Source organism: Arvicola amphibius, chromosome 9, assembly GCF_903992535.2.
Source record: "Arvicola amphibius chromosome 9, mArvAmp1.2, whole genome shotgun sequence".
Classification (NCBI taxonomy): Eukaryota; Metazoa; Chordata; class Mammalia; order Rodentia; family Cricetidae; genus Arvicola; species Arvicola amphibius.
The window spans coordinates 130,655-152,680 of record NC_052055.2 but is presented as its reverse complement, the minus strand read 5'-3'; the positions used below and the strand labels follow the sequence as shown (position 1 = coordinate 152,680).

General features: G+C 40.8%; 1 protein-coding gene across 3 annotated transcripts in view; it reads right to left on the bottom strand.

Moving 5' to 3' along the window:
- Ptdss1 (phosphatidylserine synthase 1) overlaps window positions 1–21,987 on the bottom strand; it is a 55,600-nt gene extending 33,613 nt beyond the window's left edge. The window contains exons 1-4 of one of the 3 annotated variants that reach the window (XM_038342873.2): window positions 21,678–21,987; window positions 14,972–15,063; window positions 6,028–6,072; window positions 2,450–2,574 (exon numbers count right to left, since the gene is read on the bottom strand). In XM_038342873.2, coding sequence (XP_038198801.1) covers window positions 2,450–2,574; window positions 6,028–6,072; window positions 14,972–15,063; window positions 21,678–21,856 — 441 coding nt within the window. In that variant the 5' untranslated portion in view covers window positions 21,857–21,987. Of the gene's footprint in view, window positions 1–2,449; window positions 2,575–6,027; window positions 6,073–14,971; window positions 15,064–18,733; window positions 18,783–21,672 lie in introns of those variants that run through there. The other 2 variants (XM_038342874.2, XM_038342875.2) reach the window with 2 other exon arrangements.
- Window positions 21,988–22,026: the final 39 nt, after the last annotated feature.

Sequence of the window (22,026 nt, the reverse complement as noted above, 5' to 3'; positions counted from 1 at the left end):
GGCCAATGGCTTAGGTGTGTTCCTAGCTAGCTCTTATATAATCTTAAATTAACCCATTTCTATTAATCTATGTATTGCCACGAGGCTGTTGGCTTACCAGTAATGTTCTGGCATCATTCTCCTTCGGTGGATACATGGTGTCTGCCTGACCCCACCTTCTTTCTCCCTGCATTCAGTTTAGTTTTCCCACCTAGCTATATTCTGCCCTGCTATAGGCCAAAGCAGCTTCTTTAGTAATCAATGGTAATAAAATATATTCATAGCATACAGAGGGGAATCCCCTACCAGTTTTAGGGACTGAACTCAGGGTCTCATGCAACATTATCACTCTACTACTGAACTACAATCCCAGCACAAAATCAATCACATTAAAAAGCAGCAAGCTATCTACTATTAAGATTTAAAAAAATTGACTCTAGGCGGGACCTATTGGTGCAATTCTATGGTACCTCATGGTATTTGGGAGGCAGAAGTAAGACAATCAATTCAAAGCTATCCATAGTTACATAGTGAGTTGGAGACTAACATAGGATATACAATAACCCGTCTTAAAAAAGAAAACATGAATAAACAAACAAAAAAGAAACTGCCTCTATTACGATTAATAACTCCATCCTTACCCCCAATTTATAAAAGAAATCCTAAATGAAAATATGAGTCTGACTTTCAACACACCAAAGTACGTCAAGATCAGGAAAGGATGGGAGAAGGCATGGCAAGAACAGGGACCTTGGGACCAGGGTGACTCACGGACCTAATTTACATGCAAGAACAACTCTTCCCCCCAGTACCAGGGCTTGAGGGATGCTGAGTGAGCACTCTCTTTGAGTCACATCTCAGTCTTCTTTTTACTTTTAGAGAACGGGTCTTACTGAGCTGTCCAGGTCACCTTGAAGTTATCATTCTCTCGTTTCACCCTCCTGAATGGTGGTTTATATCCTGTCACCAGCCCTTAAAGGAACTTCTTTCTATAAAATCTCACAAAACAAAATGAACATTTTTCTACAATGAAAGAGTCCTTACAAAAGAGGAAGGTGTTTCTTTATACCCATCATGATACCCTCAGTATCATGAAAGGCTGACTGAAGAAAGTAAACATGATGAGGGATGTAAAAGAGGAAGCCACTTCCACATCACCTAGACCTCTGGAATCTGCAAACAGCTGCATACCTTGTCTGGTTTAGCAATAATTATTAGTACTAGAAATAAGACTGTAAAAGCTAGTTGCAGCTATTGTGATGTCAGGTTTCTAAAGAAGTTAAGGGTCACAAACATTATTGGATTCAATTTGCTCCCAAAAACCATGAGACCTGTGACAGAAACATCAGCACAACTTCGAGTCAGCTTTCTTTTGCTCAAGTCTAAAAAAAGCTGCTTTAGAAAATATTTTGCCTACAATACCTTTATCCCATTTCTAAGACTGCTGTGCGCATGACCATCTTTACTATGATCATGCTATACCTGAAGAAAAGTATAGGTTTTGAAGCAGAAAGAACTTTGTGTTTTGAGCAAGACAGATAACATTAAAGTGTTTCTTTCCTCTACTATAAACTGGTATGAATAGCTGTGTGTGAGGATTATACTGAATATAGATAATGTCCAGCATAGTGTCTGACAGAATAAACTACAATTATCATCTGCATTATTGCTAATAGTAGGGTCTAGAATATTCCCTAAAGGTTCTTATATTAAAGGCTTGGTTCCCAACTTATGCTACTGGAAGGTGGTAGAAACTCTAAGAGGAGCAACCTAGTAAGAGGCTTTAGACCACTGGGGACATGTACTCAAAGAGGATTATGGAAAGACAGTCCCTCATTGTTTTCTGGTTACCGTGAGCTAAGCCATGGTGTTCTGCCTTTTTACAGACCCAAAGCAGCAGGGCCATCCAACCAGACTGAAACCTCCGAAAGAGCAAAATAAATAATTTCTTCTTTTATAGCAATTATTCCAGATGTTTTGGATTTTTTTCAAGACAAGGTCTTACCACATAGCCCCGACTGTCCTAAGATCAGGCTGGTCTTTAACTCAGAGATCTGTCTGTCTTTGCCTCCTAAATGCTGGGATTAAAGGTTTGAGTCACTACACCCAGCTGTCCCAGATGTTTTGTTACCACAATGGAAAGTGGTAACCATCATCATCAATACAAACAACTAAGTTATTATCCTTTATCATTCTTGAGAGTGAGAGATTCTAACTAGGCTTCTAAATAATTTTTGCTCCTGTTTTTCTTTCATTGTGTACCCAAGGAAAGTTAAGATAAACATTTAGAAGTTTTCATCCCAAGAAGGATCTAGTCATTCTGTGATGGTGATTACTTGCCGATCTTTTAATCCATTTATTATTTCTCAATTGCCAGAGCAAATGTCTGTTCTTTCTCCAGAACACCACCAGCCTTTTCTTCAACCTGCGAAGCATTCAAAACACAACAGGGCCACTAACAAGTACATACCATGATGTCCGCTTCTCTTGTGGCATATCGAAGATTGGGATCTAGCCAATACATTAGGGATTTAACCTGCTCGAAGTTCAGGAAAAGGAGAAATACCAAGAAGAGGAAGTACAGCACACTGAGGCCTGATGGAAGCAAAACAAGGTCAAGTTTAGGAGTGACACATTAGACCCAGGGGCTTAGAGTTACATGAACATCACAAAAGTATCACAAAAGTAGCCTTTTGAGAATCTATCATACCCAGGTATTTTTCTTTGGTGAGAGGATCTGACACACAGTCCTAATTCATGCTGAGAGGGATTCCTCCCTCTGAGGAAATGCTACTTAAGTTAAGCCTTGAAGGACCAGCAGTCAGATGATGTGTATGGTGGGCTTAGGGGAGCATGAAGTAGAGAAATACCAGGAAAATATGTTCCTGAAGAGAGAGATCTCACGGTGAGGCTGGAGTGATGGTGGAGATGAGGATGGACTAACGCGTGCTGAAGGGACAAGATTAGGGGACGAGGCAAGGCTTTCTGATTTTCTCCCAAGGTCAATGGGGAAAAAAGATGAACAAAACAGTGGGTTTTTTTTTTTTTTTTTTTTTTGGTTTTTCGAGACAGAGTTTCTCTGTGGCTTTGGAGCCTGTCCTGGAACTAGCTCATGTAGACCAGGCTGGCCTCAAACTCACAGAGATCCGTCTGCCTCTGCCTCCCAAGTGCTGGGATTAAAAGCGTGTGCCACCACCGCCCGGCTGAACAAAAAGTGTTTTATGATGGTGAATGAGCAAACTATAAGTGGGTCACACTTTCCTATTCATCTGAGACGTCTTCAAATTAGCCCTGACAAGTATTATTTTCTTGTCACACCTATCATAATCGCTATTCTAAATAACCAAACCTCATGTCATTTAAATAAGTGAAGCCAGCTGGGCGATGGTGGTGAATGCCTTTAATCCCAGCTCTTGGGAGGCAGAGGCAGACGGATCTCTGTGAGTTCAAGGCCAGCCTGGTCTACAGAGTTCCAGGACAGCCAGGGCTACAAAGAGAAACCCTGCTTTGAAAAAAAAATCAACCAAACAACAAAAACAAAGCAAATAAACAAAAAAGAAAAACCACTAATACCTTGGAAGGCCCCCCTGCATCTCTACCACCAGAAGCAGCTGTCATTTTTTTCTGGTGAGCCTGCTGGAATGAGATCAGTGATGTAGGGCATCCAGGCACTGTCATAATTATCGCCTTGAATCACAAACTTGGCTTAGCTCTGATCTCCAAATAGCTATACAGAGAAGAGGATGTGAGTAACTGGAATGAATACATAATGAAGGCTACAGTTCCAGGCCTTCTAGCTCAGCTACTCTCCATTCACCAAGAGGAACACTGCTTGCACTGAGGTCCCTTGTAGAGCAGGGCTACCACAGCCACACATCCCTGGACAAGGAATATAAATTTTCTGATATATGAGAACTACCTTGGGTTTGCATTTATGTAGCAGTCTTATAAATTTTCATCTTTAATGACCACCTTACTATAACCTTTTAAAATTACAGTCTTTGTGAAACAATTATTTTGAGACAGAAAGAAATGACCTATGACACAGAAATGTTTAGATTATGGTTTTGAGCTGCGGTTTGAGGACTACAAAACCCTAGCTACTATCAGCAAAAATCGTGATTTTTGTTTTGGTTTGTGTGGGGTATGTGTGTGTGTGTGTGTATGTGTGTCTGCATGTGTGTGGCTGTCTGTCTCTCTGTGTATGTCTCTCTCTCTCTCTCTCTCTCTCTCTCTCTCTCTCTCTCTCTCTCTCTCTGTTTGTGGGGGGTGTGTGGTAAGCACACATGCTGGAGAAGGCTTAGGAATGCACACAGGTCTATAAGCTTGGGAAGCAAGCACTTTATCAACTGAGCTACCTCTGTAGCCCCAGGACTATCTTTTTCAAATAGTAAATAAAATCATATCATCCTTCTGGGAAAATGCTCCCTACATCCTTTGTACCACACTCATTCGCCTGCCCACAAGCCTGAATGTTTCTCTCTATGCTGGCTGTCTGCTCTTTTGCTGAAAGTTCTTCCCTGCCCACCTGGGCCTGTAAAATGCCAGTATTTTCCAGCCATGAGGCCACCTCAGCAGCCTCTTCAGCTAAGGTCCTACTCCCCAACTGTGCTACATGCACAGTCCCTTAGTTGCATACAAATTTTAGACTGAGTCACTGCCTCAGCTTTTCCTCACTACCCCAGTGGAAGCAGCCACTTAGTCACTACCACCAGTTTTAGCTACCTAATGCTTAGTAAGGGCTCATAATTTTTGACTACTGACTACTTTAATAACTCCCTGTTCTCTTGTCCTTGGCTGGAGGAGGGGTTCCCAAGAACAAGGACATATTTGTCTTATCTTCCAGGATAGCCTCAGGTCTTCAAACCTGTCAAATACTCAGTGAATAGAGCTAGGAAAACTTCCTCAGTGTGTGTAATGGGGTGGGGAGTATACCTTTATCATATCAGTCTCAGGAGGCAGACTTGGGCAGATCTCTGTGAGTTTGAGGACAGCCTGGTCTACAGAATGAGTTTCGACAGCCAAGGCTGTTACACAGAGAAACCGTCTTGGGAAAAAACCAAAAAACAAAAACAAAAACTTCACACGCAAACTTAAAAAAAAATGAAGAGTTCCTGGGTGTGTTGGTACACACCTTTAATCCCACCACTCAGAGGACTCTCTACACGTTCAAGGCCAACCAAAATAAGGTCCAGAACACCCACAACTACACATATCTGCTTCAAAACAACAAAACAAACAAACAGTTACCTTTATTGCTGAAGGATATAACAAGAAGGGCAACTTTAGTAAAATATCCCCTTACATTTCCAAGCATGGTTACATTGCCTACAATAATTTATTGTGTGTCTTACTTAGGCATGATGAGGACAAGCATTCTAAGAATTAAAAATTTATTTTACACTCATTCAGACCATTTGACTTTCTGGATGACAGAATCAAGTAAAAGTAAGACTCATTATTTATATGCTTAATAATAAACTTCAACCAAGTGAGGGCTATGTCTGCCAGAAGAGGTTTCTCTTTTCCAAATTCCTAGAACTGCTGGGCTTCCACAGACATTAACAAGACAAATGTGACCTTAGCATGAACTTGAGCTTGTACTAGTAGGAAAGGAAAACAAGTCAGAAAATAGGGGCATTTGCTGAAGCCACTAAGAAACAAAATCACTAGAAGCAGGCATATGGAAAGGGCACCTATATATGAGAATTTATGCTATGACTAGCCATTTATTTTTTTGATCAAAGAATCTTAGTAACATTTTTGTATTAGGTAGACTAAAAAGTTGGTTTTTTATTTATTTGTTTTTAAGCTATGATATAAAACCACTATCATGATACAAAGAAAAAAGATTTTTGTTTTATTTTTGATTTTTGAGACAGAGTTTTTCTGTGTAGCCTTGGCTGTTCTGGAACTTGCCCTATAGACCAAGCTGGCCTTGAACTCAGAGATCCACTGAGTGCTGGAACTAAAGGCATATGCCACCACTGCCAAGCAAGATTTTTTTTTTAAGTAGAAAGAATTTTGTCATCTACTAATAGGACTCACCAAAAACCATTCTCCATAAGGCTGGATGAGGTCGAGTAAATGGGCCTGCAAAGAGAGGACATGAAGTTAGAATAAACTGGATTGAGCCAGAAAAGAAAGCTCTGTTGATCTACATACAGCTATCTCTACTGCTAAATTTTATTTCCTCTTTTTTTTTTTCTTTTCCCACACCTTTTGAAACAGCCTTCTTAACCTTGGAAACCTGCAGAACTCCCAAATGCCAAGAGGGAGATGTCAGGCAGCCTGTTACAGCATAGGCTTGGTCTTCAGTAGCCCTGTGCCGTAATTGACCTCAGGAGCTGGTGACAAGACAAGAAAGGATGACAGCTATCTTCCATATTTCTACAACTCCAGTCAGCAAAGGCAGTAGTGGTCACTGGCACCATCATCTGGGACCTGAGGGTCATGGCAATGATGGTTCCAGTAGGATTCAATGGAAAAATATCAGAGCACAAGCTGGTTTTGTTTGTTTGTTAATATACAGTGCTCAAGGCAATCATGTCAAGTAGGTTTTGTGAGCACGTTTGGGGAACAAGATGAGAAAACTGGCTTAGAATGGTGAAGTAATCTGCCTCCATCCATAGTCTGCCAATAGTATACTTAGACTCTGAAGCTTCTCAGCCATGCCTAGAGTCACTGAGATGCACAATTTTTCTGTATGCTGTGAATATGTATTTCTCTTGTTGGTTAATAATAAAAACTGTTTGACCAGTAGTCAGGCAGGATAAGGTTAGGTGAACAATCAAACTGAGAACTCAGATGAGAAGGGGCAGAGTTGAAAGAGATGCCAGTCTGCTGCAGAACAAACAGAACATGTAGAAAATGAGGTAACAAGCCATGAGCCTCATAGTAAAATATAGACAAATAGAAATGGATTAATATAAAATGTAAGAGTTAGCTAGTAATAAGCCTGAGCTGAGGGGTTTGTGCTCTAACAAATAAAGCTTACCTGAAGATGAGAGGGTGGAGTTAGCCACTAGTTAACCCTAGAGGCCAGGCAGTGGCAGAACATACCTTTGATCCCAGCACTTGGGATCTCATGCCTTTGGTCCCAGGATTTGGGAGTCACACACCTTTAATCCCAGCACTAAGGAGGTAGAGACAGGAATATAAGGCTGGAGAAGACAGGAGCTCAGCCCCTTCAGTATGAGGATTAGGTAAAGGTAAGAACTTTCTAGTGACCTGATCCTTTGTTTCTCTGATTTTACCCCAATATCTGGCTCTGGGTTTTTAATATTAAGAACAATTAGAATTTGTGCTACACTGAGCTATTGGTAGAGCATTAATAATTACTATTAATATTAAGTCTCTAAGTGATTATTTGGAAGTGGCCGAGGGATGGGGTGGGGCAGAGAAACTCCTGTTTACACACAGTCATGGGAGGTCAAGGAAAGTCTTTATTATAGAATATACCCAGGGCTAACAAAAGCTAGAAGAGCCCTTGGAAGGTCCTCTTCTGAGAAGCCTCATAACTAACTGCAGATTCAAATGGACTCCATCTCACCCCAGTGATGGATTAAAATTAAACTTACTTGACGATCATTAGCTATGTTGGAATAGAGGTAGAATTTAAAAGCTTCAAGATTTTGTTGTTGTTTGTTTGTTAAAGGAAACAGAAGAATGAACAGTAAAGGAGGAGAAGGCAAGGAATTTGAAATGGACATCATATCCTCTCCTTCCCTGGTCTCCCAAGGGCTCTTATACTCTACACCTCTTTATAGAACAATGCCTCCCCCTACAGGACTAGGAAGAAGCCTAGGAACAGAATCCTGCAACACCAACCCACTGACAGTCAAAGGGATTATGGTGAGGTCCACCCCTCTCCTGTTTAACTTGGGTATACTCTAAATCCCCAGAGGTAATCTAGTCCCCTGAAACTTTTCAGTCAGTATACACCTATTGGGCATCTATATACACACTGGACTCTGGGTATTATAAATCCCTGACCTCAGGACTGGGCAGGAGAAGAAGTACATGCCCCAATTCGAGCCTAAAAGACTTAAGAACTTAAGCATATTAAAGAGCTTCCAGAAGAAAAAAAAAAGAACTTCCAGGAAACATTTTTTCTAGTTCAGTGTCATACCACAAGTCTACAGTCTAAAAGCACAGGAAGCTGAGGCAAGAGAATTAGGCCAACCTGGGCTACATAACTAGACTATGTGTCAAAAATCAAAAGCAGGAGGCTAAGGATGTGGCTCAGTAGGTAACCATTTGTTAGGCACATGTGAGAACCTGAGTTCAAATGTATCAGGGTTCCAATGCTGAGATGGGAGGCAGAGAGAAGAACCTCCAGAAGTTCACAAGCCATATACCCTGACATATGTAGTGCAAAAAACAAAGAGACCAACACCCAAGGTTATCACTGACCTCCACACGTGTCTTATGGCACACATGTGCCTGTACCCACCCACATTAACATGGGCACATACATGCATACCCATCATACACACAAAGATTTTTAAAAATCAACAACAGGCTGTTTCATTCCTAACATCAAAAACCATCTAAGCTCATTGCTGCTGGACAGTACTCACCCTTAAGACCCTTAAGACCATCTGGATGGAGAGGCCCAGGGTTAACTGTTCACAATGACAGAAGAGAAAGGGATGAAGAATGTAGGCCTCAACAGCCAAGTGTTGCATTATTCAACCTCAAAGGCCTCTCTGAACTCAGCGTTATGTAAGAGAGTAAACACTTTCCTTATCCTTTAAGCTATTCTGAGTAGGGTTTTCTAGTACGCAAGTTCCTCAGACTCTGCAGAAAGAATCACGAGAGTAGACCAAAACTGCCACACTGGTGTCATATCTGAATTCACACGTGCAAGATGAAACACATGGTCATGAGCAAATATAGACTACATACAAGCATTTGGAGCAGACTTTAATAGGTCAAGAACAAATACCTATGAAGTTGCCAAAACGGAACCATTCTGGGTATGCCATCCACTTGAAGGCATGTCCCCAAATGTGTGTGAAGGAAAACGTAAGTTTGGGACTCCCATTCTCACATTCACTTTTGTTACTTCATTTGGGAATATGTGACAAGGGTGGGGAGAAAAGAGAATAACATAACAACACTAGAGGCTGAGATGAGTCATGTAATATATACTCTACTTGAATTTACCCTTCTATGGTGCTTCCTGGAAGGCCATCAGCCTGAAAGCCCTCTAAAGAGACTCCCTTGAAGCTACTTCTAAAGCATTCTTACACATGGAAAAATGAGTTTTACAACTTATGTAAAGTGTAAATAAGTGACCTTTAAAAAACAAATTATGTAAATGTGTGTTATGAAAGCATGGCTTCAAGAGAATCCTACTGCCTGTCTTCCTGATGCTATGGCTTGATTTGGTTTGTACCCCGGAAGCTCTGGAAAATGCATGCTGAAATCTGACTGCTTCCTTGGCTGACTGTTGCCATGGTGGTGCTTGGAGGAGGAAGGTATCTGAATGATTAACACAGCTCTTTAGTTAATTAGGTTAATGTCAATTCTCATGGATTTGACTAAATTCTTGGTCTCACAAGCCTGGGTTATTTATCTGAAATGTGGATTTATGATAAAGACATCTATCTACAGCTCCTATTTTACCTCTTCATAGGGAGGTTCAGATCAATCTAGCTTCTTCCAATCACAGACCATCTCTGAGTAGCAGAGCAACACATATGTAACCTTCACCTGCTTTCTGCAATATCCAAAGCATGCTATGCATATAGGTCAATGAAGACTACACTATGGGAAAAGAAAAGCAGACAGGAAGGAAAAGAAAACAGGAGGGAAAGCATATTACACCATCAGGTGAAGGTCCCATATAGTGCACCTAATATGAGAGATGGCTGGAGCAAGGTTGAGTGCCAGAGACCATTATCATTTAATACAGCAGATGACAATTAATATTCAAGGTGTCAACCTACCAGAAACAAACTATCTGATAGAGGAATCTCTCTTAAGCAAGGCTACACGACTACAGACTTAGGAATAGCTTTTGCTTCTCACTGTAACTTCACGTGTGCTATTGCATTCCTTCCCTAGCAGCTCTGGGGAATCCCTACTGTCTTTATCTAGTATGTGTGTATCTTGTGAATACATCCCGATCCACTGGGCATTTCCATCTGTAGATTGTCAAGAACTCCTCCTTGTTGTATTGTCTAATTGATATTAATAATGTTAGTTTATACAGAATTTTGATGAATAAAAATGTATACAAAGAAATGCTACTCAAGTCAGGTGTTATAAGCTCCCCCTAAGAGCTGTCTTGGATTACAGTTTAGCCTGACATTAAGGAAACAGCTATATGTCCCCAGCTGCCAAGAAAGCTGATATAAAACTTCAAAATAGCTTCAGATTAGACCTTGCTAATGGGTTTTAAGATAAACTATCCACAGAAAAATACAATCTTATTTACAAGGACATAGAGCCAGCTGTCTGGTTTGTTGAGCCAAGGTAAAAAGTGTGAAGCAAACTGTTGTGCCAGTCTCCTTGCTAGCGAGGTTTGACTGACGACCTAGGACAATGGTTAACTCTGCACAAATTCCTAACCTCAGTTTTGTGGTTTTTGTTCAGATATACCTCGAGGAAAGATTCTCTAACTGGCCAGGGCAACAAAAAAAATAAACTGCCTTCATAGCCCCGAGAAAGAGTTACAAGTTTCCCTTTTTATGGTCGAGGGTTACATGCAGGACAGGAAAATATATTTTATGATTTAAAACGCTTTAATGTCACTGTGCCTTAGAGAGTGCCAAGTGAGCTTCTCTGCTCTCAGCCCTGCCCTCTGCCCTGCAGCTCCTGCTGCTAGGGGCCCATGCTCATCATTGCACTCTCCCTGACACATCTCTCTCCCCGACATTTCTACAATTGTTAGTCACAAAATGTTAGTTTGAAATGTTTATACAATTAGAAGTATATGATATAGTACACTATTTCCTTATTTCTCTTAGACTCCTTAATAGTTTAGTTTTATAAGGCCACCTCCATAGATAAGATAGCAAAAAGACTTCTCTTTTTGCAGCTGCTCACCAATTAGGAAGTTGAGTCTTGATTCATTGCATGTGAGTCTGTCGGGATGACTCTGTTTTTTATCATCTGCTTGGATATGGAATGTGATCTCCAAATGTATCTCCTATAGTGCTTGAAAGATTGTGTGGATATTAAAGCTGTGAAGAACAGAGAAAGTTTGGAACATAACGAGAAAACATCATGAGAAGTTAGAATGGGTTAGAAGGAAAACATCATGTATGAGAGACCTAGAAGGGAAACATCAAGAGTAAAGACAGAGCTACAATGAGACACAGAATAGAGAAAGCAGAGAATGTACCAGAGGAACACCTTGAAGAATGCAATATGAGAGAATAAAGAAGGACTCTATCAGAATAGGTGTAAGTATATCATTTTCCTAAAAACCCCTCAGATAGAAAAAAGTCTTAGCTTCATGACACTGTGAACTTTTCCTTTGAGCTCTGCCTACAGCCCTGAAGCTGGTTCTTCTTGGGCTGTGAAAGCCGAAGAGAGAAGATGCAGACCAAAGCCTGAAAGCCAGGCAGATAGGGGCAGGCAGAATGATGACCCTAGTAGTCACAGATTTCAACTTCTCATCTATAAACTGTGCCGGCTAAAGTAAATGAGCTCTAGACTGGTGTTCCTCTCTTCACCTGGACTAAAGTCTGCACTGCTCGTCTAAGAATAAGGTAATCGATAGGAACCAATAGTAAACCAACAGGTTTACTTTCCCAAATCAAAACAAAAGCACAGTCCCATGCTGAGACAGAGTACGACTGGAGGGCTTCACTGGAGAATGGAGGAAAACCCAGAAGTCACACCAAATGTTACTTCAGATAGATTTAATCCCTTGACCTCCATGCCACTGTCATCTGTGAAAGAAACTGCAGTTACTGAAGAAGCACCAGGAAAGATAAACTTTCAAATCAGGATGACTGAGACTCACTTTGAATTCTCAAAAAGCTCTGGACTCAAAATAATCAGAAAACAAACAAATATACCTTCAAGTCATGAAAAAGTGACCACTGGTGATGTGGGATTTCCCTCTGTATGCTGTGATTACCATTAATGAATAAAGAAACTGCTTTGGACCTATAACAGGGCAGAACTTAGGTAGGTGAGGAAAACTAAACTGAATGCTGGGAGAAAGAGAGCGGAGTCAGAGAAGCCATAAAGCCACCAGAGACAGACACTGGGAACTTTACCTGATAAGCCACAGCCACGTGGCAATATACAGATGAATAAAAATGGGTTAAATTAATATAAGAGTTAGCCAATAATAAACTAAAACTAATGGGCCAAGCGTGATTTAATTAATACAGTTTCTGTGTGATTATTTCAGATCTAAGCTAGCTGGGTGGCTGGGAACCAACAAGCAGCCCTTTTGCAACACACTAAAAACTAAGCTGTGTTTTTATAACCACCTTTGGATGAAAACATTAGTCTCAAAGTGCAGGGGAGACACTCATAGCTGGCTGCTTCAGCAACATTCCCACTTGACACCATTGGAGGAAACAAGGGGCTGTATAATGACCAAGGACTCCTTCTAAGCTTAAAATCTGAAGCCCTTGAATGATGTTTATATGGAAGAAAAGGAAAGCTGGTAGAGCCAAAAAGATATTTGACAGTGGGAGTTGCTATTAGCAAATTTTACAGCAATGTCAATAATGTACATCTTTTCTTCTTATCTTAGTAATTGTGAATAATTAGAACCATCAATCATCAAGGAAAAGAAAATTTATTATATCTCTATAATTTTTGTAGGTTTTTAAATAGTGCAAGATTTCCACTAAAGGTAAATTTAATTTAAAAACTAAAGCTGGGGCTTGAGAGATGGTTCAGGATATAATTAAGTTGTCCCCACAGTGTGAGGACCAGAGTTCTAATTCCCAGCATCTGTTAACACTGCCTGGCAGGTACGATGGTCCATGTGTAATCCATCAGTGGTAGAGTAAGTGCATCTGTGGAGGAACTGGTGACCTCTGAGTTCAACGGAGAGACCTACCTCAATATATAAGATGGAAAGTGATTCCAGAAAACACCTGGTGTTGACCTCTGGCCTCCACACACATACACTTGTGAATGCACACACACAAGCACACAAAGCACACAAATGAAAACAAATACAGGTTAAAATGCTAGGAAAGTTAAATTCGGCTTCCAAATAACAGGGCCACTTAAAATTTCTTCTTGAAGAAAGTCAGAATTCTGGGTCTATTGTCTTGACTCCTATGCTACCAGCAAAAACTATTATATTTTAATAAACACAATGCTACACAGGAGAAGAAAAACAACAAAACAAAACAGAACTGCCACCAGTTTGGGAAACCCGAAGGCCTTTGCCACAGATCATGTCCAACAGCATTCAGTAACACTCAGAATGAGATCCTATGCCATCCATAGCAATCTACTGACGCATGGGAGCCTACACAATGAATGCATCGTAAAGGATGTCATTTAAAATTTGAGAAGACCCCTAGAATATAACCCATAAGAAAGGCTGCAAAAAAATCTGAGGTGTGAGAAAACTAAAATATACTGAGCATTTAGAAATGGGTACAGAGGGGCTGGAGAGATGGCTCAGAGGTTAAGAGCTCGGACTGCTCTTCCAGATGTCCTAAGTTCAATTCCCAGCAACCACATGGTGGCTCAGAACCATCTAAAAGATTTGGTGCCCTCTTCTGGTGTGTAGACATGCACGCAGGCACTGCATACATAATAAATAAATAAAATCTTTTAAAAAAAAGAAAAAAGAAAAAAAAAAGAAATGGGTACAGAGAACAGCACTGAATATTCTAGAAAGGAGATATAAAAAGGGATTAAAGATATAGCAACTTATAAGGAACACTTCAGAGGAAAGGTATGAGTTAATTAGAAGCATATAAGAAACGTTTTTCTTCTTCCTTTCTCTAATCCTGACAGAGTGGGTCAATAATCATAAAATTTCTACTAAATACAAATATACAATCAGCAAAGACAATTGTGATAGCAGATAGCAAATTGTTTTAAGTAATAAATAGTCATTGGAGCTAGTTCTGTCTTTAGCAAAAAAAAGTAACAGTAACTTAGTACTGTACAGCTGTTAATAATAAAAACATCCAGGGAAAGAACAGCTGAGCAGAGCACGACAGTATATGCCTGTAATCACTTGTGTGATCCCAGCACTCAGGAAGCCAAGGCAGGAAGATCAAGCAGTCAAGTATAGCCAATTCCAGACAGCCATAGAATATATACATAGAGCTTGTTGTCCTCTCCCCCCACGCCCCAAAAAAATTACTAACAAAAAAACAAAAAGAACAGTTACAGAGAGCTTAGCATTCATCATAGTTTGCATGTGGTTTGACTCCTAAGGGCTCATATGTCAGGAACTTGATCCCAGTGTTGGGAATATTAAAAGGTAGTAGAAGCTGTCAGAGGCAGGATCTACTGGGAGGTCAGTGAGTGCTGCCCTTAAAACGAACAATGCAATTCTCTAAGGACCCTGGTTTTCATCAAAGGGTTATTATAAAATTTCAAATCTAGTCTTCCCAGGTGAGGCTCCCCACCCCATCCACCTCTTGTGCATAATTCCTTCATGAGACAATGCACCATGATGAAAAGATAAGCCTCACCTAAAGTCAATAACAAGTAGAATGAACTTTCAGGTTCCAAACTGAGTTTCAAAACCTCCATTCTTTATGAGGTATATAGCCGCATGTGTTTTGTTATAGCAATAAAAGAACAATTCAAAACATGGGCTTAACATTATTAATTTTGTTAGCCCTCACAATTATCTTCCTGTTATCTCCATCACATAGTAGAAAAACGAACACATTTAAGGACGAGAAGCGGGACACAGCTGAGAGGAGGAGTCTGTGCCCACCTGCTACACAGAACCCATCTTGTAACCTGCATCTCAAAGAGTCAGAAGGATGTGATGCACAGGAGAACTACAACAGCTCAGGAGATCACTCACCATTGGGGAACGCTAACACGCTGATGATGAGAAAGAAGAAAATAACCGAGAGGATGCCTCTCCAGATGTTGTCTTCTGGAACAGAGTCGTCCCTGAAAATAGAAAACATTGAGAATTCATTCTCAGATCTAAACAGGAAACCAAAACCAGGACGCTTTCCATAATCTAACACCCAAAGAATGCAGATTTTCTTTTGCTGAGCAAAGTCACTACACACAGTTTACTGCTCAGTATCACTTCCTAAAACCAACACTCTCCTAATAAAGCTCAGCTCTTACAGGAAAGGCAGCCGGGGGCTGAAGGCATAGCTCAGTAGGTTAGCACACACAAAGCTTATCTCCACCACCAAAATTATATAAAATAATATATAAATAAAACTGGTTATCTTAAACACTACCATAAATTCTACTCAAACATGCATTTGAGACCCACTGTTCTTAAACACACACACACACACACACACACACACAAAACTTATCAAAACACAAGATTCATTTTTGAGAACTCTCTTTCGGTGATAAAATAACAAAAGATGTACTTGGTTGATACAGGAAGTGGTAAGAAAATTTTCAAAAAGTCAGAATGAAACAAGAGATCACCAGGAAGAGAGCAATGTAACAAGTTTACATCAGCTACTCTTGAAAATGGAAAGCTGGGGACCGATAAGATGCAGGAAGAGGCATGGAAACAGGTAACAAGAAAGTAGTCAGGAAAAAGAAAATCAAGAGGGGAAAAATTTTAAGATTTAAAATCAGAGCAGAAACAAAATGATAACTTTCCTCCCATGCATGGCTTGTCTATTGCCTCACCATTCCAGTAAACTGGCCTAGTCCCTTTGTTGGTAGATGTGTTCCCTGTCTACCTTGCCAGAGTCTATTTCTGAAATAGGGACTTATTCCCTTCTGTTCTTGGGACCTGACACATGCTACACACTCAACATATATTGCAGACTGACAGTTTATAAGGAAGAGCTACTATACAAACACTATGCTGGACACTTTATGTTGAAAGAGCATGACAGGCAGATAGACACTGACTGATAACATATGTGGGACTCAAGAAAAGCAAATGCATTCACTAAAGAACCTCTTTCAAGTTTGCATAGGACATCCATCATCCTTTCAATGATGGAAGATGTTGGGCCTCAACAACTTGACAGGAAACACAATTATTGCAATGAGAAAAGCTATAATAAGAGGCATTGAGAACTATATTCACAAGTCATCCTTTGTGCTTCTTAGAACATCAAGAAAGGTGCTCATGAAAAAAACCATCCAAAGGAGCTGTGAAGGATACTGGGAGCTTGAGAGGGCAAGAGGAGTCGAGAGAGAGAGAGAGAGAGAGAGAGAGAGAGAGAGAGAGAGAGAGAGAGAGAGAGAGAGAGAGAGAGAGAGAGAGCGCGCAGCAGTACCAGTGTGAGCCAAGGAGTTGCCTGAGTCTAAAGGGTATGCTGTGTGTAGACACTGAGAAGCAAAAGTGGAAAAGACAACCTACTCCACCAGGTAGAACCTCCACACCCAGCTTACACTTTCTTCAGGTGGTAGGCTCACAGCTACCCAATCAGCAGGGGGCAGGCAGGATCACAATTTTGGTTTAACAGGTAATGAGCCTGAAGGATAGGCCTGAGGGTATGCCATTCCAAGGGGCTGGTGATTTGCTGAGTTAAAGCTTAAAATGGTCAAAGGAAAACAGTTAAGGCCCAAAAGATCTACTAAAGTTAAGCCAAGTGAACTCCAGGATAGCAAAGAGCTAGGCTGAATGGAATAGGGATTGTTCAGCTGTTGAGCAGCACTGAACACAAGGCCAGAACCAGGGAAGCAGACCAAGCTGACCAGACCAGTCCTGTTTTTGTAACTAGCTGAAATTTAAAAACAACCGCCTCCTGGACACAAATCTAGAGAAACAAGAATACTATCAGAAGGTGAACGGTGCTATGATTAAAACAATAAACAAGTATTTGAAAGTTCTGTTTACTTAAGAGGAGCCAAAAGGTAGTAACTCCTTGATATATAATCTCTTTAGGGCAGGGCACCATCGAAACCAAATAAACATCTGAGTCACTAAGGGTCTATACAGATGACCTCAAAGAAACATAGCTTATTCCTTTAATAAGTTTATGGTTTTATTAGGGGGAAATAAAAAGAAAAAGAAAAAAACAAACATAAGTTTTTAACAGTATAAAAAGATGTTTACTTAATTTAATTTAAAAATGATTCAAATAACTGGGAAAGAGACATAATGAGGATTAACGTTAACTGACCTTCAAATGCAACCTAACACAATGGGCCTAACAGTACTATCTACCTCTAGGGTTGGTCTGGCCTCAGTTGTGTACTTCTTGAGCTATTACTACAAACCATCAATTAACACTGCTGGTGCCAGAGACATCAAGGTTTCTCTTACATAGAGAAAAAAAGATATGATATAGAAAAGCAGGACCAAGACAACCGTGTTGGTAGTATTGGGAAGCATTTTCTATTGGGTCTTCATATGGTCTTGAGGGAAAAATCAGAAAGTCCAGGAGAAACTCCTAGAGAAGCATAGAGAGCCAGAAATAATGGTCCAAGTTAAAATGAAAAAGGTGTAACTTCCAAAGCTGGTAAGGGAAATTAAGAAAAAAACAGGGACTGGAGAGATGGCTCAGTGGTTAAGAGCACTGACTGCTCTTCCAGAGGTCCTGAGTTCAATTCCCAGCAACCACATGGTGGCTCACAGCCATCTATAATGAGACCTGGCGCCCCCTTCTGGCTTGCGGGCACACATGGAAGGAATGCTGTACACATAATAAATAAATAAATATTTAAAAAAAGAAAAGAAAAAACATTACTTAAAAACAAATCAAATATCTGTTCACTCCTTTGCCCCTTGTCTATCCTCTATCTTCTTAGTTCCATATCCAGAGAAAACAAGAACAAACGAATCGATAACCATTTGCAATGAGGCAACCTCCTCTTGACAGGAAATAATTCCTGTTGGCAAGTGTTAACAGGGCTGCCAACTCCCTGCATTCCTTCAGATCATGGAAAACAATGGCAGAACCTTGTGTGACTGCAATCTGGTGTGGGGGAGTGTTTTGTTTTTGAGACAGGATCTTACTATGTAGTCTTGGCTGCTGGAAAGTCACTATGTCTAATGATTGCATTTAAAGTAGTGGACCAGAGAACAGAGTTCCTCCATTTATAAGATTTTTCTAGTGAAGTTTTGGAGTGGGGTATATTTAAAAGCAATCTTCCAAGAAAATGCCCTCAGTGACCATAAGAATCTATCAATAGGCACTATCTCTGAATATCTCCCAATATCAAACCCTGTACTTGACCTCCCATCAACAAGGACCTTTGAATGATACTCAACCAAAAAGAACTCTCTAAAAGAACTGCTGGACAAACCCAACCTTACCACAGACTTTTGTTTGAGGTATCAAATCCTTCACATTCCAAAATTCTTTCAGGGTATCCATGGCACATAATCTCACCAGGCACTATTCTTATATACGGTAATACAAAACCCCAAAGTATTCAATACTCTTAGATAACTAGTCTTTGCAAAACAAACATTAAGCCATATTTTAAAAGTTTGATTGAGAGAACTACACTGAACATTACCTAACTGAAAGTTCATACAAGGTACTACAGTAATTACAAAAGAGCATAGCATGAAAATTTTTCATTTTAGAAGCCATTGCATTTGGGGCTGGAGATATGGCTCAGCAATTAAGAGCACTCACTGGTCTTCCAGAGAACCTGGGTTTGATTCAGCACCCACCTGGAAGCCCACAAATGTCTGTAACTCCAGTTTCAGAGCATCCGACACTCTCAGACAGACACATGCAGAAAAAAATACCAAAAGAATAAAAATTAAAAAAAAAAAACATTACTTTCAATCTTCATGGAGTAAAATTGAGCTATCTTTATAATATCTCACTTATATGGATCATAAATTACTACAAAAAGACACTGATAACTCCTAATTCTATTAATTATGCTTCTGAGTTTATGTTAAGATAAAATGTGTGATTAATTAGTTCCTTTATGTGTGATTTCTTTATGAAACTAACAGAAGAAATAAAATTGTTATAACTTCTGGAAAGATCCATAACCCAAGGTTCAGATTGTTTTTTAAATTGTTTTTGACAGGCTGCTAAAATTCATACTCATTTTTCATACTTCACTGCCTCAATGCATCAACTAGACAGAATATGGCATAAAAAAATCCAGAGCATTACTTTCTGCCTCAGAAAAGAGAAAGTTCTACTTTGAAAGGGCCTATAATAATATTAAAGACATATGGTTGATTCTCGCTTTTCACCATCTAATATAAAATAGTATAATTGCTTTTCTCATTTCAAAAGAAGGCCCTCACCATTTAATCATTTAATCATTCATTTATTTATTTGTTTGTTTGTTTATTTATTTATTTATTTATCTGTTTTTTTGAGACAGGGTTTCTTTGTAGTTTTGGAGCCTGTCCTGGAACTAGCTCTTGTAGACCAGGCTGGCTTCGAATTCACAAAGATCCTCCTGCTTCTGCCTCCCGAGAGCTGGGATTAAAGGCATGTGCCACCACCGCCTGGCTCATTCTATCATTTAAAGCCCACCTATTAGATGAAGTTGTGAAACAAGTAGGTATGTCATACTAAGTCCATAGTCCAATGCCTCTACATTTTTCTCAATTCCAGAACAAACTATATTCAGTAACAAATATAACTTAGAAAGCATTATCAAACAATGAAATCATACTTTTTAACCACTTAACACAATGCCATGCACTGAGCTAAACTACTATCAAAAAAAGATTAATTCTCATGACAAGCCTATGATATGTTAACAGTGATATTTTAACTTTGTATATAGATGAGGAAACTGGGGTATAACAAATTATGTGGGCACAAATATTTCATGTGGTAAAATCAGATGGCACGATGAGTAGTTGAAGGTAACCATAATTAGTCTCAAGAGTGACTTCTCTCGAAAGCTAGAACTATAGGAAGGCAGGTCTGATCTGCAAGATATTAGCAGACTTTACAATGATGGTCGTGGTACCCCTAAGAAAGAATAACTGTTACCTACTGTTTCTATCTTTGAAGTGATTCATAAAATAAACATTTACAATTTAGTCTGTGTTGTACAATGCTGTCCTGTATGTAGTATTGCATGCCTCTCTCTTCCCCGCTACTAGATACCAGAAGTTTCTTCAATACTTGTGACTGGTCAATTTACCTCTGCATATTTCCCCAGGCTCTGAATGACCACTGGATAAAAATATCAGGATAAGCATGGTATGGTGGCACAAGCCTATACTCACAACACTAGAATAAGGCAGGATGAGAGAGGGGTCAAGGCTAGCCTACGCTATACTGTCAAATCCTATCACAAAGAAAAAGAAGGAGTGGAAACTCAAGAAAGCTGCCATTAACAGGTATCATATACCAGGTACTCTATTCAAAAGGTGTGTGCATTTTCATTTAGTCTTCATACCCTGAGGTGAATATAAAAATTTTATTCATTCTGCAGGCATGGACCCTCCTACTCAGAACAAAGTTGAGTAACTTCACTAAAAGCACAGCCAGTTTTGAAACCAACAGTCTCTAGCAGTCATTCTTGGAAGTCATAATGGTGGGGTAGGTAGGGTATGACTCCCCTCTTTAAAATATGTAATTCAGATAATACAAATCTAAATAAAAATGGGGTATGTGTGCTGTGGGATCCATTAGCTCCTTGGTTGTGGTCAAGAAGCCACAGGAGCAGTACCCTTGAAAAGTATGAATACACGCACCTATTAGAAGTGCTTTGAACATATGCATATATTTTTAGGAGAATAAGAGAGCTGTGTTGTGTTGTATACATTTTATGTGTTTTGTTTAGTATTGCTAGTTTAGTAGTCTCCAGGTACTACATAACTGCTTGAAATGTCTCCTTTCAGCATGTATATCAGGAGATGGATGACAGTGCAGGGTCTGCCCCGTGTGGTGTGTGATCAGCTGTAGCCTATGCAGTACAATGCACTGGAACTGTTGGATATTGGGCTGTGCTTGATGGGAGGTGTCCACTGGGATGTGTATCAACAGCGACTGTTGATGCTGTGACATAGAGGTGGTGTTTGAGACGGGGGAAAGCTTATGTTAGATGATTGTATGCAATGCATAAAAGAGGTGTTGTATTGGAAAAACAGTGTGGTGCACCTCACATATGCACGCGCGCTTGTACTCCTGGCAATACTGCATACTAGAAGAGCTCCTTGGGAATCTAGTTGTATACTAGGCCTCCGTATGGTGTGTTTTATGTGTGTAGTTTGTTCTAAAAGCGGTGCAGTCATGAAATGATTCGTGCGGTGTGCTAGGAACAGACCACAATGAAGTGGTTGAAGAGCAGAACGTCCCGGTAGTGACGTGTGGGGAATGATGGAAAGCAAGGGATGTGGATGACCCGGCTAGGTGACCTGCATGAGTTCCTGTGTGGCGCGAGGCACCGAAAGTGAGAGGCGGGGTTTAGAGGTGAGGGGTAGCAGGTGGAAGAGTAGGCGGAGAGGACTGTAAGCCACGCGGTGGGCGGAGGAGTTGCGTGGGCCCAGTGTCCGCGAGCTTGCACGCGTGGAGCAGCTACTCGGTTCCTTGCCACCAGTCACACAGGGCCATCCTCCCCGCCACAGCTTCCCTGTCGCCTCTACCCTCTGGCCTCGGGCGCCCCGCGCGCGGTCAGGCCTACCTCACCTGGTGAAGGCGAAGTACATGAGGCTGATGATGGTGAAGCTGAGCAGGGTGATAGTGTGCGGCCGATAGAAGAAGTCTATGGTGATGTCCTCCACTTGCTGCTCGTTGATCATGCGGAAATGCATCCTGTAGTTCACATCATCCTTGCTCAGAGTACGGCTCCCCACGCAGGACGCCATGGTCCTTCTCCCCGTCCTGCCGGGGCGGCGGAGGCCCCGGCCCGCGAAGGCTGGGACCTCCGCAGTGACAGACCACAGCTGTGTAGCTGCCGGACGCCGGGACCCGGTCTGGCGCCCTGCGAAGGGTGCTAGCAGAGGGAAGGGCCGACGCGCGAGGGCGTGGTCGCGGC